Raw genomic sequence first — 15,664 nt, 5'->3', positions numbered from 1 at the left:
GGAGGGCTCATCTCTGCTCTGACATCGGTGGCAGGAGTTCTTGGTTGTGGTATGGCTGTGCCCCCAAGTAGGGCTCCTGTGGGACAGGCCGTTTTCTTATGTAGCTTTGTCACACTTCCCTGCCACCCCATCCTGTGAAGGCAGTTGGATGAGCACTAAGTACCAATCTTGTCTGTATCTCAGAATCACCAGTGGTGTTTATTCTATTTATTAGAGCGTGTTTAATTTTTGCATTTGTTTTCAAAACTTGTAAAATCAAACCCTATGAAAAGTAAAAAGTGAGATCTCCTCCCTTCCATACTTCCATCTTCCCAATTGGTGTATGTTTTGTGAGAGATTCTGTGATGTATGAGTATGCACATAGTCTCCCTTCAGCTTTTTCATTATTTTGATCATTTCTTTAAAATGTTTTAATGTTTTATTTGTTTTTGAGAGAGAGAGAGTACGAGTTTGGGAGGGGCAGAAAGAGAGGGACACACAGAATCCAAAGCAGGCTCCAGGCTCTGAGCTGTCAGCACAGAGCCTGACATGGGGCTCGAACCCACGAGCCTGGAGATCATGACCTGAGCTGAAGTTGGATGCTTAACTGACTGAGCCACCCAGGCACCCCTGTTTTGATCTTTTTTTTTTTTTTAAGTTTATTTAGTTATTTATTTTGAGAGAGAAAGAGCATGTGTAAGGGAAGGGGCAGAGAGAGGGAGAGGGAGAGGGAGAATCCCAAGCAGGCTCCACGCTGTCGGCGCAAAGCCCTGAAACCAAGAGTTGGCTGCTTAACCAGCTGAGCCACCCAGGCGCCCAGATCATTTTAATATATGGAGTAGAACACTGTGTATATTAACCAATTTCATTTAACAGTGTAATTTGAAGATCATTTCATATTCAGCACACATGTATATGCCTCATTGTTAATGGCTGCATAATAGGAAGAATAGGTATTTATAGAGGCCTACCTGGGAATCAAACAATTCTTTACGTTTATTACTCATTTAGTCTTCACAACAGCTCTGTAAGGTAGTCTCACTGTTCCCTCATTTTATAGATGAGTAGACTGAGGTCTGGAGAGGTTTAGTGACTTGCCCTGGGTCATACCACTGGTCACGGGTGGAACTGGAATTTGATTTTAGAGCTCTTGCTCCTGACCAGTAGGCTCTACTTTATGGTCTGTTTGGTCTCGCTCATACAAACAGTGCTGCGATGAGTACCCTTTAAGCATCTCTAAGATAAATTCCTAGAATTCTGTGGAACTGCTGGTTTGAAGTGATGTGGATGTGAAAGATTCCTTGTTACCACATCGCCTTAAAAAGACACGGCATCCTTTATACCAAGAACCTGATGCTCATCCCAGATGGTTTGCACTGGGATTTGGGGGTAATGCCTAGCCAGGGTTGAGAATTGATGTGGAACGAATTCACTGATGAATGAAAATAGGAATCAAGGTCTTCAGCCGCAGCCCCAGGTCAGATGGCGAGAATATATAACAAGCTGGTACTTAGATGGAGAGGTAGGGAAAACTTAGAATGAGAGAAGGAGGGCTATGGTGTATATCAGAGTCAGCAGGAAACCTGCCAGGACTAGAGCAGAGCATGACTAGAGAGAGAAGTGGTCACAGAGGCAAATTCTACAGACCGTTAAATGACTCTTAATGGACATGGGGACTCCTGGGCACCTGGGTGGCTCAGTCGTTGAGCATCCGACTTCAGCTCAGGTCATGATCTTGGAGTTTCCGAGTTCAGGCCCCACATTGGGCTCACTGGTGTCAGCACAGAGCCTGCTTTGGATCCTCTGCCCACCTCTCTTTGCCCCTACACTGCTTGCGTGCACACTTGCTTGCTCTCTCTCAAAAATAAATAAACATAATAATAATAATAATAATAATAATAATAATATACATGGGGGCTCCAAGACTAAGGAGGCCTGTGTCTCCTGTCTCGGTCCCTCCCTCAAGTAGAACAGCCCCCTTGCCTTATTTGTGAAGGAAGTAGCTTCTTCCTGGGCCTAGAGGCCTACTTTGTGGGAGGAACTGTGCACCCTCTGACTTTATCTCTTCCCTTGTTTGTTATGGGCTTCCCATTCCCTTGTGTTTCCCAAACTTGCGTCATTGTCCACATCACCTGGTGGGAGGGAAGTGACTCTTAAAATCCAGCCTCCCCACCCCCCCAACCCTGACTCCACCCCTGAAATCAGAATCCTGAGGGGATGGGCCTGGGAACACGTATCCAAGTTCTTCTGCTGACTAGACAGTTTGAGAGATGATGCTCTGCTGGATGATTCATTTGTTACAGGACATGAGAATAGGAATCAGAACATCCAGGAGTTCTAGATCCAACTCTGCCACTAAAACCTCTTGTGCAATGGACCAGTTCCACCCCTCTTGAGCCTGAGGATCCATATCTGGACAGTGAGAGGGTTGTTCTAGATACTCTCCAAGTGCCTCTTGGGCTCTGAAATAATGTACCAAAGAAGGTAGAGCCACAGCCAAGCATATAACTTTGGGGGCTCAGCACATTTTTCTAAAGGAATAGCTCTTAATATTTTATGAGATGGGGGTGCCTGGGTGACTCAGTCAGTTGAGTGTTCCAACTCTTGATTTTGGCTCAGGTCATGATCCCAGGGTTGTGGGATCGAGCCCTGTGTCAGGCTCCACACTTAGTGTACAGCCTGATTAAGATTCTCTCTTTCTCTCTCTCTGCCCCTCTCCCCTGCGCTCACTCTCTTTTGAAAAGAAAAAAGTGGGGGAGGGGCGGAGGGAGGAAGGAAGGAAAGAAAGAAATGGGCAGATAGGACACCTGGTGGCTAGTTCGATAAGCATCTGACTCTGGATTTCGGCTCAGGTTATGATCTCACAGTTTGTGTGATTGAGGCTTGCATCAGGCTCTGCGCTGACAGCACAGCACGGAGCCTACTTGGGATTCTCTCTCTCTCTCTGCCCCTCTCCTGCTCATTGCATGTTGCACACTCTTTCTCTCCCTCCCTCTCAAATAAAATAAACTTTAAAAAAAAAAAAAAAAGGCAGGGAGTACAGACGGCTTGATCTAGGCAAGTGAGTCCCAACCCTGGCTTCATGTCAGAATCACTCAGGGACTCTATAAAAATAATCTGAGGCCTGGGTCCTATCCCCAGCGAGTCTAATATTTTTTAAGCTCCCTAGTTGGCTCTTGCGTACATCCAGTGGAGAACCACTTGTCTTGATACTGACGCTGATACTGACCAGGAAGGTGGTGGCCTGCTGGGAGTGGGGAGTTGGGGCTGTAGAAGGGGAATCTGGTCTGGGCTCTTCCTCTCAAGCAGTTGGGAGGGTTTAAGGAAGTCCCCCAAACCCAGGCAGCCAGCATTGGTTTCATAGAAGCAGAATCTGAAACAATACCCAGGAACAGAAAAGCAATACCCTAAGGGTCTGTGGAACAGGAAAGAGAGGCCCCAGGTTACCCCTTGTTGTCATCCCTATTGCTTCTCCCAGTGCTGTCTTCCCTGCCTGTTTGGAGCTGTAACAGTAATGCTAGTCCTCTCTTTCCTCCTGATGCTGACTTGGACCAAAAGAATAGAGCCAGAGAAGCTGAAATCCCCTTCCCTCCCAGGTCCTTCAGCTTCCTAGGCCACATTTCCTGCATTTCTTTCCTCCTCCTGTCCTCTGAGTCAGAGTCCCTGTATCCAGTAGGTTTAAGCTCCTCCCTATCTGGCTTACTGAATCTGGGTGGGGAAACTGAGGTCAGGAGGGGGCCGTGGCTGAATGAGTCACCAGAGCTCAACTCTCATGCCTCCACCCTCCCTTTAAAGCTCTACTGACACAGTTCATCAAACAAAAATGTGAGCCCCCTGGCCCTCCCCCATGTTTGTGTGAGCTGGGGTGAGATAGAGAAGGGCATGTTTGCAGCCAAACCCCAGCCCCTGTGACTAGTGCCTGAGGCTGCCACGATTATTGCAACAGCCCAGCACGTAAAAATGGATTTGCTCTGTGGCAGTCTCCAAGATATATTTGGCTCCTATGATTTGCCAGGACCCAGGGTCATGACCTATTTAGTTCTGGTCACCTGGCCAAGGAGGGTACTCATGCACAGTGTCTCTGGTCCTCTCCGTGCCTACAGAATCCAGGTTTGCAGCTTGGTGAGAAGCAGCCATTGGCATCATGGCATTCTCAGCCCCCTCCCCCATCCGCCCACCTCCAGAATTTCATCATTGCTTGTTGTACGTCTAGCTCAGAGGAACCAGAGATATGTCTGTTTTTGGTAAATAACTGCACGAAATCCCCCACCCCTGTTGGGAATCTTAAGGGGGAGTCCCAGATGTGCCCTCCCATATTACTTGCTCCCCACAGCCCTGAAACAGCGTGGGCTCTAGATCTTCAACCAAAAGCAATGACAATAACATTTAAAATGACAGGAGTACTTAACACATGTCAGGTGCTTTGCATGATTGTCTCATTGAACCTTTACAACAACCCTGTGACATAGTGGCTTTTACTACCCCCACTGTACAGAAAAGGAGACCAGGCTCCGAGAGGTTAAAGGACTGGCCCACAAATATGTTGACCTAGCTCATAGAAGCAGAGGTAGATTTTGAATCCAGGCAAGTTTGCCTGTTGAACTTGTGCCCTTACTCAGTATACTCTGCTAGGATATGAAACAGGGTCACCTGAGGTCAGGGGATCCTCGAGAGGGCACGCTATACACACATAGACACCACTACCTTCTAGGAGACCATCTGGGTTCAATTCTGCAGGTATTCATTGGGCCCCCACTGTGCCCCAACTCTGGGCCAGACTTTTCTGATCTGAGCAGGAAACGAAGTTTCATCCCCACCCGTCATCTGCAGCCCCAGCTGGGCTCACCCCAAGGGGCCTGAGGCTGCGCAAATTCCTTGGACCAGATCCAGTGCTCACTGATGCTTCCCAGTCATGGGAGGCCCGCCCTCCCCACCACACCGCTACACAGACACATGAGCACACATTTCCCCAGGGTCAGCCTCCAGTCGTCCAAAACCACTCTCTCCTTTCTCCATGGTAGAACAAGGTCCTTCATTGAGCCCAACCCTTGGGGCTGTTCTGTCACGTCCCCTGGCAGTACCAGAGGAGAAGCTGTGTCCCTTAGCCCTGGGGTCCTGGCAGTATCCTGGGGTGGGGGAGGGACTAGACAAGGCTTCTCTCTGTCCCAGATGCCTCTGGCTACTCTGTAAGGCCTAAACAACAGCGATTGAGAACGTCAGGGTAGGGCTGGAAGGAGTAGGCTGACTGTTGGAGGAGAAGGGAGAAAAACACCAATCACTGAGTCATACTGAGTGCTTACTGTGGGCAGACTCTGTCAGGTGCTTTACATGCACTGTCTCCCTAAATCCTCTCAGCAGACCTGTAATCCCTCCTTTCCAGAGGAGGAAATGTATTGCCCAGGCAACTGCATAACACAGCTGGGATATAAGTCTTTGACTTTCTGTCCTTAATCTTCATCACGCTATTTCTTCTCATCAAGAGCCAAAAACTCAGGGATTAAGCCAGGGGAATGGGGTACCAGGGTATTCATTCCTATATGATCTAGTGCCATGTGGAGGTGGGAGGGTGGGAAAAGTGAAGGCTTCCTCAAGTCAGGAAGGCCTGTCCCACCTTGGAAACATCCTTAGATATGGAGATGACCTAAGAGACAGCCTTGTAGTCATGGGAAGCTGGTTCAACAAGGTTTCCTAGCCTTGAGTGGTAGGTCCTGCATGAGATCAGGAAAGCCAAGGATGGCGGAGGGGGAAGGGGGTGGAGAACAAGAGATTTGGCATTGAAGAACTAGTATAGTGTTGTTGGTAAACGTTTCTCCCAGTTCTGGAAGCTGACAGACCTGGGCTCAGATCTTGGCTCTGTCTGTTTGAGAAAGTGATTCCACCTCCTGAAATTTAGTCCCTCATCCATAAGATGGCAATGTTTTTTGTTTGTTTGTTTAATGTTTATATTTGAGAGAAAGATAGAGAAAGACAGAGCATGAGCAGGGGAGGGGCAGAGAGAGAGGGAGACTAGAATCTGAAGCAGGCTCTAGGCTCTGAGCTGTCAGCACAGAGCTTGATGTGGGCCTCGAACTCACAAACTGCGAGATCATGACCTGAGCCGAAGTCAGACGCTTAACTGACTGAGCCACCCAGGTGCCCCTTTTTTTGTTTTTTAATTTTTTTTAATGTTTGTTTATATTTGAGAGAGAGAAAGAGCATGAGCGGGGGAGGGGCAGACATAAGATGGCAATGTTAAAAAGAGTTGAGGTGAGGTTCTTAGCATAGTGTCTGGAATATAGTAAGTGCTCAATAAATGCTATTCATTATCATTATTATTGTGTAGTATTACTGTTCTATTTTGGCCAGTACTATGGGCATAGCAGGAATTGATGACTCTGAATGAATAGATGAATCCCTGGGCACTTAAACAGAGGTTCTTTAGGCAGCTTAGAGCAGAGAGTCCCAGGCCAAGAAAATGTGCAGTTATATGGTGAGTTGGGAGTTGTGTATGATTCATTTTCTTAGGGCTACAGATGTTAAGTGTTTCCTTTGCCCTGTAGCATTTTCTCCCATCCTGCAGTCCATTGAGCTAGTCACAGAAGTGGTAACAAGGTTTTCAAGGAAGACCTGTAATAGCTCCTTCCCAAGGCCGCCTTTATGTGGCTGGTCTGGGGCCTTATTACTTAGGGAGTGACCTTCTGGGTCAAAAGGGGAAACATGGCTCATCTCCATGAGACGGATCTAGGCCCTCACACTGTGGGATGGGAAGGAGATGTCACCAGATGATCACTGTGGCATGGACTGGCCAGTGAGGCTTCCTGGAGGAGGGCAGGTTTAGGCAGTCCGTTAAAAGACAGAATTCAAATGGGAGGAAAGATATTATTGTAGGTTCAAGCCTTGGATCTCAGTGTAAGTGTGGAAACTTGGATGAATGTGATGTGGAGAGAGCCCCGGGGAATGTGGGGGTATCCCACATCTTTATCTGGAGGAATAGGAGGTGGCGAGTGCCCTAAAAATGAAGGTGCTGTTGGCTAGGAGTTCCTGAACGTGAGTCTGTTGGTTGCCATTGGAAGCTCCTGGTCAGGAACATGACATTTGGTGTGCTTTTGAGAAGACAAATCCGTCTGGGTGAATGGGACCAATTGGAAGAGGAAAATCTAGAGGCTGGTCTCTACCACTTAAACAGCAAGCATTTAGTAAATACATTCTTTTATATGCCTGGCCACTTTCCATTCTTTATTAGCTTATTGGATCTCAGAGGAACACTGTGAATTGGGTACTGTAATTATCCCCAAAACTGTTCAGGTTAGGAAATCCGTGTGCAGTGAGGTTCAAGATGACTTGCCCAAGATCTAGCTAGTAAGTTGGAGTCCAAACTGTCTGATTCCAGAGCCCAGACTTTTAACCATCGTATTCCATTGTCATCCACTGTCAGGGAGGAGGCTCTTCTGATAGGGGAAAGGAGATAGAGGCCATGGAGATAAAGAACAGGGATACAACGAGAAGGGCAGGCCTGGGGACAGCAGGAGGAGCTCAGATTCCAGAGTAGCAAGTTTGGCTGATTGGGGGGCCACAGCAGGTATTGGAGAGTAGGAGTGTTGGAACCAGGAAAAATTACTCTGGAAGTAGGGTGAGTGCATTTGGTCTCACCTGTATGAAGGACAAGCTCAGAGGTCAAGGGGTCATGAAGGGAGAAGGGAAAGGAGATTGGAGCTGAGGGAGCAGGCTGAGGGAGTCCCCTACCCTGGCTTCTCTGACATTCCCTTTTGTTCCCTCTGTAGCCATCGTCAGCCAGTGGCAGCAGGAGTCCAAAGAGAAGGTGGTATCCCTCCTGCTGTCCCACCTGCCCCTGCTTCAGCCAGGCAACACGGAGGCCAAGTCGGAGTACATGAGACTGCTGCAGAAGGTGCTGGCCTACTCGATCGAGAGCAATGCCTTCATCGAGGAGAGCCGCCAGCTGCTCTCTTACGCCCTCATCCACCCGGCCACCACACTGGAGGACCGCAATGCACTGGCCCTCTGGCTGAGCCACCTGGAAGAGCGGCTGGCCAGCGGCTTCCGCACCCGGCCTGAGCCTACCTACCACTCACGCCAAGGCTCAGATGAATGGGGGGGCCCTGCAGAGCTGGGCCCTGGGGAGGCAGGGCCAGGCTGGCAGGACAAGCCACCCCGGGAAAATGGACACGTGCCCTTCCACCCATCCAGCTCAGTGCCGCCAGCCATCAACAGTATTGGGAGCAATGCGAACACAGGTGAGGGAGTGGGGGTCCCAGGAGGCCATACCTACTTGAAAAAGGTCAAACTGGGCTCTCTCTCTTTACTTGCTCTTTGGTCCTGGGCAAGTCTCATAACTTATCTGGGCCTCAGCTTTATGAGGCAGTGCAGAGGTTGTGAACTGACATTCCAGAAGCCATATCTGACCTACAGACTTGTTTTGTTGAGCCCAAACACATTGAAACTTTGGTTTTGTCTTATGCTTTAAAATAAATTTGGTGACATAAGAAATTGAGAATTTTCCCCTAAAACTCCAGATTTCAGCTTCTCTTAAAAAGGAAAAAAAAAAAAAAAATCTGAAAACTCAAGGCTTGTATTCCTATAGCAGCAGTAAGATGGGGTTGAAGGATTAAATATTGTCCACCCCCTTCAGACCCTGCACATGTACCCCAGTTGGCCTCTGGCCCCACCACCTCCCTTTGGGCATGTCTGACACCTGCTTGGCCTCTGAAAGTATTGAGCTAATGGCCAAAATCTAAGGTCCATTCCAGCTTAGACATGGTGGATTTGTGGATGTGGTTTCAGCTAATAGCATCGTTTCTGAGAAATCTGTGTTTGTAAGCCTGTTTATATATAAGATGTAATTCACTCTATATGGTAGTAGTAACGGTAGGTAGTTGAGCATTGACTGTGCTGTGAGCACTTTTCTGACATGATCTCGTTTAATCCTGGTCACAACCTTATCATCGGCCTCATTCTATAGATGAGAACACTGAGATTCAAAGAGGAGAAGTCATGTATTCAAAGTTACACACATAACAAGTAGTAGAGCTGGCCACGGTTCAGACTTGGGAAGTCTGACACCAGAGCCTACCTCTGGCCACAATGCTGTTCTCCAACCAAGTGGTCTAGAAAGGGCTATCTTGGTAAGCACCCCAGAGGCTGGGGTGAGCAGTAGGAGCTGGTATTCTAGTGAGTTTTTGAAATACTAGTGGAAATGAACAAGGTAAGGGAAAGCGGGATTTCCAAGACTTGGTGAGATAATATTACCTGACTCCAGGTGAGAGGTTTCCAAGATTTCACCTCAAGATGGCTGGTCCCCTTTGGCTGGCTGGTACTGGCTAAAGCAAGTCAAGAGAGTGGCAGTGAAATGTCATCCATGCCAGTGGGCGGGGTGAACCCTGGGTCTCTGGTACCCAGCTCTGTGGCACCTGGTACACACCTTCTGTCCCCTGAGTATCTTTCTTTCCCCAGTTTAATACGGATGTCCTGGCCACCTGCCTCCCTCCTAGGTGTTGGTAAGAATCAGGGAAAACAGGGATGGAGGGCATTTCTGGCAACTCTGGCAACCCAGAGGGTGTTAGACCTTGTTTTATAGTCTCAGAGCATCATAGTTTCTGGGTCCAAATGGAGAAAATATACTAATAATGATCATTCTAGCTAAGATTATTGAGCATTCGGTCTTTTCCAAAAGCCGTTCTGAGAACTTTATACATACAGATTCTTTGGCTGAGTCACAGAAGAGTCACTTGCCCCAGGTGGTATAGCCAGCATTGAAATCCATGCAGTGTGGCTCCACAGCTCATACTTGTAACTACTCTGCTACATTGCCTCCACCTAAAAGTGACCCTCCCATAGATGCTCAGACCTCATCAATGGGAGGGGTTACCATGCAGGGTGCCCATGCATTTGTTCCTCCCCCCAGTAGGAATAGCAGCTATGAAAGGACTAAGCAAGAACATTGTCAGAAAGGGGGTGTGAACCAGAAGAGAGAAAGGAATTGGGCATTCCAGGTAGAGGACATAGCATGAAAGGAAGGCACGGGGTGGCAAATTGGAGTATGCAGACATGTCTGGCTGGGATGGAGAGGTGCAGGGATTTAAATGAGTAATTGCCGTAGCCAACATCCATGTTTACTGTGTGCCTGCCCCTGTGCCAAGGACATTACTTGGAAACGGAGGCAGAGGGGGAAAATAAAGTGACTTGCCCAGGATCACAAAGTTAATAGGTGGCAGAGCCAGAATTTCAATGCAGATCTGTCTTGACTCCCAGATCTCAGTATATTAGGGCCACATTCTGGGGGGCCTTGAAGGATAGGGTGAAGCTTTTCAATTTCAAGCAGTTGCAGGAAACAGGAAACCATTAAAATATTTTTGAGTGGGGAGCAGCAAGGACTGGCCTGTAAGGGCAGGCAGGGTGGGTTTGGGGTGCTGCCAAGGACAGACCAGGGTTTCTCGGAGAGCGTGAGGCCCTGGATCTCCGGCCGGCATTCCTGTTTTTATAGCCCTCATGCTGTGGCCAGCCTCCACCCCAGTGCCTGGCCAAGCAGCACTCCTCGGGAACTGCACGATCATTCCAATCAAGATAATTTCCTGCCCTCTCAGCCTTGCCTGCCTTCTTCTTGGCTGAGAGGGAAGGAGGAGGAAGCCATAGGCACCAAGACAGGCCACAGAAAAAAAGAAAAACCTATACCAAGTCCCCTAGGGCCTAGAAGGTGCCATTTTCTGGAAGGCCAGAGCCTTGGAAGGAGCCCTGAGCAGAGGACCCCAGAGGTCACAGCAGAGGTGGAGGCTAGCCTTAGGGGGCTATCAGTGCACTGCCCTTTCCCTCAGGTGATTTCCTGGCTAGGAACATAGATATTGTCATAGATGAGGGAAGGTGCTTTGGAGCCTGTACCAGGCTGGTTGTCCTTCCTGGGCTGAGTTTCAGTGGAGGACTGGCAGGAATTCCAGCCTTTCCATCAGAAACAAGGCTAGGGTTCTTAGGTCTGTGCCTCCCAAACTTGCTCTGGGAACTGGGGCAAAGGGCTTCTGTTCCCTGAGCCTTGATGTTCTCACCTACCCAGGGTGAGGTTTTTTGGCTTCGTTTCCTTGTCTTTTTTTTTTTTTTTTTTTTGACTTTGGGTACTTTTGGATTCCCTATGCCAAGCTTACAGGCACCCTCAGGTCCATAGGTGCCCTCTTTTTGGCTTTTATGAAACTGAGGGCTCTTGCGTATCATAACCCTGCACCTGGTCATGGCAATACAGAAATGCGTGGGTGGGGTTGCCGTTCTACATGAGCCCAGAGTCCAGTGCAAGACGCAGGCTAGTGATGGAGGCAGTAAATGCTAGGCTTGAGGCAGTAATGCAGGGCCCCAGGGAATGCAGAGGAAGGAGTCGTAGAAGAGGTAACACTTGAGCGAGGAGCGAAGGCTGAAGTGGCTGTCAGGGCAGGGTGGAAGAGCAGTGAGCTAGGCAGGGGGAATAGCTCCATGTGAAGGTCTGGATGCTCGTGGAAACCTGCCCTGTCCTGAGAATGGTTCAGATCAAGTTGAATCCCTTTTCCTACCTCAGGAATGGGATGGATGGAGGGTGTGAAACATCCTGTGGAAGAAGGCCTCGATTCACCCTGAGTCACTGGGCCTCATGGGTGGCTGATTTTAGCTCAGTACCAGAAAAAAACTTTGGCAGGTGGTAAGACCCAATGACAGGGATGTTGAGGAAGCAGTTTATTTATTTCGTTCATTTCACTTACTGTACAAATACTGATGAAGCAGCTCCTCTGGGCCAGGCTCCACTGTAATTACTGACGATACAACGATGCCGTCACAGATCTTGTATCGTAGCAGGGGGGTATACAGTTAATAAGCAGGTAAACAAGTAACTAGGTAAGATCACTTCAGTTTGTCATGGGTGCTGTAAAGAAGATAAGTAAGTGTCCTATGATGGAGTAACCAAGATTGGTGGTGGGCAGCTAGTCAAGGAAGGCCTTGGAAGAGATGTCATGCTTGCTTGAGATGAGATTTGAGGAAGCCAACTGCCAAGATCAGGAAGACAAGAAGAAAGCAAGTGCACAAGTCTGAGGTTGGACAGCTTGAGTGTTCCAAGAACAAATGGGGGGTGGGGGTGGGGGAGTAAAAGCTAAAAAGGCTTGAACTGAAAGGTGAGCTGTGGGAGGTGAGAGGTCAAAGGGTCCAGGTCCTGCCAGGCCTTGTAGGCATGTGGAAGAGTTTGAATTTTATGCTCAGTGTGAAGGGAAGGGATTGACTTGGTCAGATTTGCATTTTTAGAAGGATCACCATGGCTTCTGTGAGGTGAATGGGGCTGTAGGAGGCAAGAAGGAAGGCAAGAAACCAATAAGGAGGCTGTGGCAGTAATTCCAACAAGGGACACCAGTGACTAGGACCAGGGTGCTGGAAGAGGAAGTAGAGAGATTCAGAGATGTGGCGGAGAGCTTGCCGATGGGTTGAGTGTGGGGAGTGAGGGAACGAGCACTATCTGGGAGGTGGTTCCCCTCACACCCCAGGGTCCCTTCCCCTTGTTGGATTCTGGGGCTGAGCGGCCATGCATGGCACCAACCAGGGGGCACAATCTCCTGTGGTCAGATCTCCAAGCCTGACCTCTTGCCTCTCCCCCTCTGGCCAGGTCTCCCCTGCCAAATTCACCCCAGCCCGCTGAAGCGCTCCATGTCTCTCATCCCCACGAGCCCCCAGGCCCCTGGTGAGTGGCCGAGTCCGGAGGAGCTCGGGGCCCGGGCTGCTTTCACCGCGCCCGACCACGCACCCCTCTCACCCCAGAGCAGCGTGGCCTCCTCTGGCAGTGAGCAGACGGAGGAGCAGGGCTCCAGCCGGAACACCTTCCAGGAGGACGGCAGTGGCATGAAAGGTATGACAGGGGAGGGCAGCACTAGGACCCTCTGAAGAGAGGCCTCTGCATGGCTTAGAGGACAGAAGGGAGCTGGAAGCTTCCAGCTTTCACCTTCCTGTCACCCTCTACCCTGCCCTAGGCAGGGACAGGTCTGAGGGGAGGAGAGAGTCCCTGCCCTTAAGGCTCAAGACTGAGCAGAGAGATCCCCACAGGCCCTAGTCTGATGTGGGAGAAATCCGTGCCCTCAGACACCCTGGCCTGACAAGGAAGCCAGGACGCAGTGGTAGCCGATGGAACAGAGCTTCTAGGAAGACTTTTAGGGACATCGATGAGGCCATCCTAGTACATATCCAGTCGAACAGCTCAGGAGGGTCAGATGTCCTGCTGTCAGGGAAGGCCACCTACAAGGGTGTGGCTGGGCAGAAGAAGTGGCTTTTGGACCCTTGGCTTCCCCTTACTCCTCCCAGTTTTCTGCATCTTTAATGTTGCCTCTGGTTTATTCCTGGTTCCTCCCCACAGCCCTCCCTCTGCCCTGGTCACAAGGGCCGGACTCCTGACCTCTTGCTCTCCTTTTCCACAGATGTACCCTCATGGCTCAAGAGCCTCCGCTTGCACAAGTACGCAGCCCTCTTCTCACAGATGAGCTACGAGGAGATGATGACACTGACTGAGCAGCACCTGGAGTCTCAGGTGAAGCCAAGGGGACCATCAGGGAAGGTGTTGGGGGGTGACACCATTTTGACAGTACTCTTGAAGCCCGAGCCTCTTGCATCTCCTCAGGCCTTGTTGGGGCACCCCAAAGTATCTATCCCCTTCTGCCCCTACCACAGAATGTCACCAAAGGTGCCCGCCACAAGATAGCCCTCAGCATCCAGAAGCTGCGTGAGAGGCAGAGCGTCCTCAAGTCCCTGGAGAAGGTGAGGACCTGGTATCCCCATCTTCAAGGCCAGCCGGCTGCCCACTGGCTCTGGGTAGCCTCCCCTTGGGGCCTTCACAGCCCTCAGGTCTGATGTCCAGTGGCCCCAGCCCTAGGGAGGGAGGCCAAGAGCAAGTCAGATCACAGGGGTCACTTGCTTGTGGCTGAGAGGCTCCCCTTTTTGTCCTGGTCTTTGTCTCCAGACTTTGTTAACTCAGTCCCCTCTGTTCCCTCTCTTTTCCATTTCTTAGTGGTATTTCTGGTGTCTGATGTCTGAATGTCTCCCTGTGTGCATGATCTCTCTTTCCGTTTGGTTCTCATCCACTCGCTCCCCTTCCGTATCTGCCTCAGTTTGCATTCCTTGTCCCCTTTTCCTGCCACTTGACTTCTGCTTCCCACCCCCACCCCCAGTGTCTTGATCTGAATCTCTGGGTCTGAATCTGGTCCCATTCTTGGCGGGACCCTGAGACCCCAGCGTCAGACCTCCTTGAGCCCCATGGAACGTCACCTCGAGGGGGGAAGAAGGGTATGCATCTACAGATGTGTACGTACGTGTGAGCGTGTAGTGCCCTTACTTCCTTTCTCCAAGTGCTAGGACCCAGGGTTCCACCAGCCCTCTCCGATCTCTGTCTGACCTCGCTTGTATAGTCATTCTACGTAGCTGTGGGGGTCAGCATGTGACCCTGTCTGTGTCCTCCCTACTCAGGATGTGCTGGAAGGAGGGAATCTGCGAAACGCTCTGCAGGAGCTGCAGCAGATAATTATCACCCCCATCAAGGCCTACAGCGTCCTCCAAGCCACCGTGGCTGCTGCCGCTGCCGCCACCCCTACTGCCAAGGATGGGAGCCGGGGGGAGCCACCACTGCCAGGTGCTGAGCCTCCCCTGGCTCACCCCGGCACAGACAAGGGCACTGAGGCCAAGGACCCTCCAGCTGCAGAGAGCTACCCCCCTCCACCAGCTCCAGCTCCCACTGATGGCAGTGAGCCAGCCCCGGCTCCCGTCGCCGACGGAGACATCCCCAGCCAGTTTACACGGGTGATGGGCAAAGGTGAGACCCCCCCCGAGGCCCCTCAAGAAGTTCGGGGACAGGGAGCCAAGTGAACCAGTCGTCAGGGATCCAATTCAAGTTAAATGGTGGGAACAGCTTTTTTAGAGTACCCTGGGAACTAGATCACTTCAGAGAGTAGCTGAGACTGAAAGCAGCAAGTGTGTCCAGAGCAGAACGTCTGCCCTCAGGTGTGTCCAGGTTGATGGTACGAGACAACTTTTACTTACCTTCAGAGTGTCTCCAGCCCGAGCAGAAGACCGGACAGTGTGTCGGTGGAAGTGGTGTACAGTCGGTGCGAGGCAAACCCACGGCTTCTTTCACAAGGAACTAAAGTCCACAGATGGATATGTTGAAACTCATAACGGGCTCCGCCTTTCCTAAGGCAGCATGGCATAGCAGATTTTACACTTGGGTCCATATCATTTTAGCTGTGTGACCTGGGGCAAATGATTCAACTTCTCTGTACCACTTTGGTGGGCTTTTATATCCTAACGATAGCCAGGTGCCGTGCTTGGCACATAGCTAGAGCTCATCCAGCCTGAGTTTCCTCTTCCTCCGATGCTGGCCGGCAGGGACCAGGGAGCTAGACTATGGCAGGGGACGTGCTGGGGCCGACCTTCCTCTCCCCTGTCCCACAGTGTGCACCCAGCTGCTGGTGTCCCGACCAGACGAGGAGAACATCACCAGTTACCTCCAGCTCATTGAAAAGTGCCTGACTCATGAGGTGAGGCCTTCTCTAGAGTCCCAAGAAGGGAAGGGCTGCCCTGTCCCTCTCAGGGTCCACATCCCTCATGTGGTCCTCAGGGCCCTGCCCGTCTGGCACCCACCCTCGTGTCTCACCAGTGTTGGCTTCAGTGGGTACCCTGTGCTCTCCTTCTCAGAGCCTTAATACCTATTCCT

General features: G+C 50.5%; 1 protein-coding gene across 3 annotated transcripts in view; it reads left to right on the top strand.

Moving 5' to 3' along the window:
- The window catches only part of SAMD4B (sterile alpha motif domain containing 4B), a 41,895-nt gene that overhangs the window by 15,464 nt on the left and 10,767 nt on the right, over positions 1-15,664 (top strand). For all 3 annotated transcript variants that reach the window (XM_042970285.1, XM_042970283.1, XM_042970284.1), the window contains 6 exons: positions 7,740-8,210; positions 12,578-12,817; positions 13,380-13,489; positions 13,630-13,716; positions 14,422-14,764; positions 15,403-15,488. In XM_042970285.1, coding sequence (XP_042826219.1) covers positions 7,740-8,210; positions 12,578-12,817; positions 13,380-13,489; positions 13,630-13,716; positions 14,422-14,764; positions 15,403-15,488 — 1,337 coding nt within the window. The remainder of the gene's footprint in view (positions 1-7,739; positions 8,211-12,577; positions 12,818-13,379; positions 13,490-13,629; positions 13,717-14,421; positions 14,765-15,402; positions 15,489-15,664) is intronic.

Source organism: Panthera tigris, chromosome E2 (genome assembly GCF_018350195.1).
Source record: "Panthera tigris isolate Pti1 chromosome E2, P.tigris_Pti1_mat1.1, whole genome shotgun sequence".
NCBI lineage: Eukaryota > Metazoa > Chordata > Mammalia > Carnivora > Felidae > Panthera > Panthera tigris.
The sequence above is the reverse complement of the archived record's forward strand: the minus strand, read 5'-3'. Positions and strand labels throughout refer to the sequence as shown.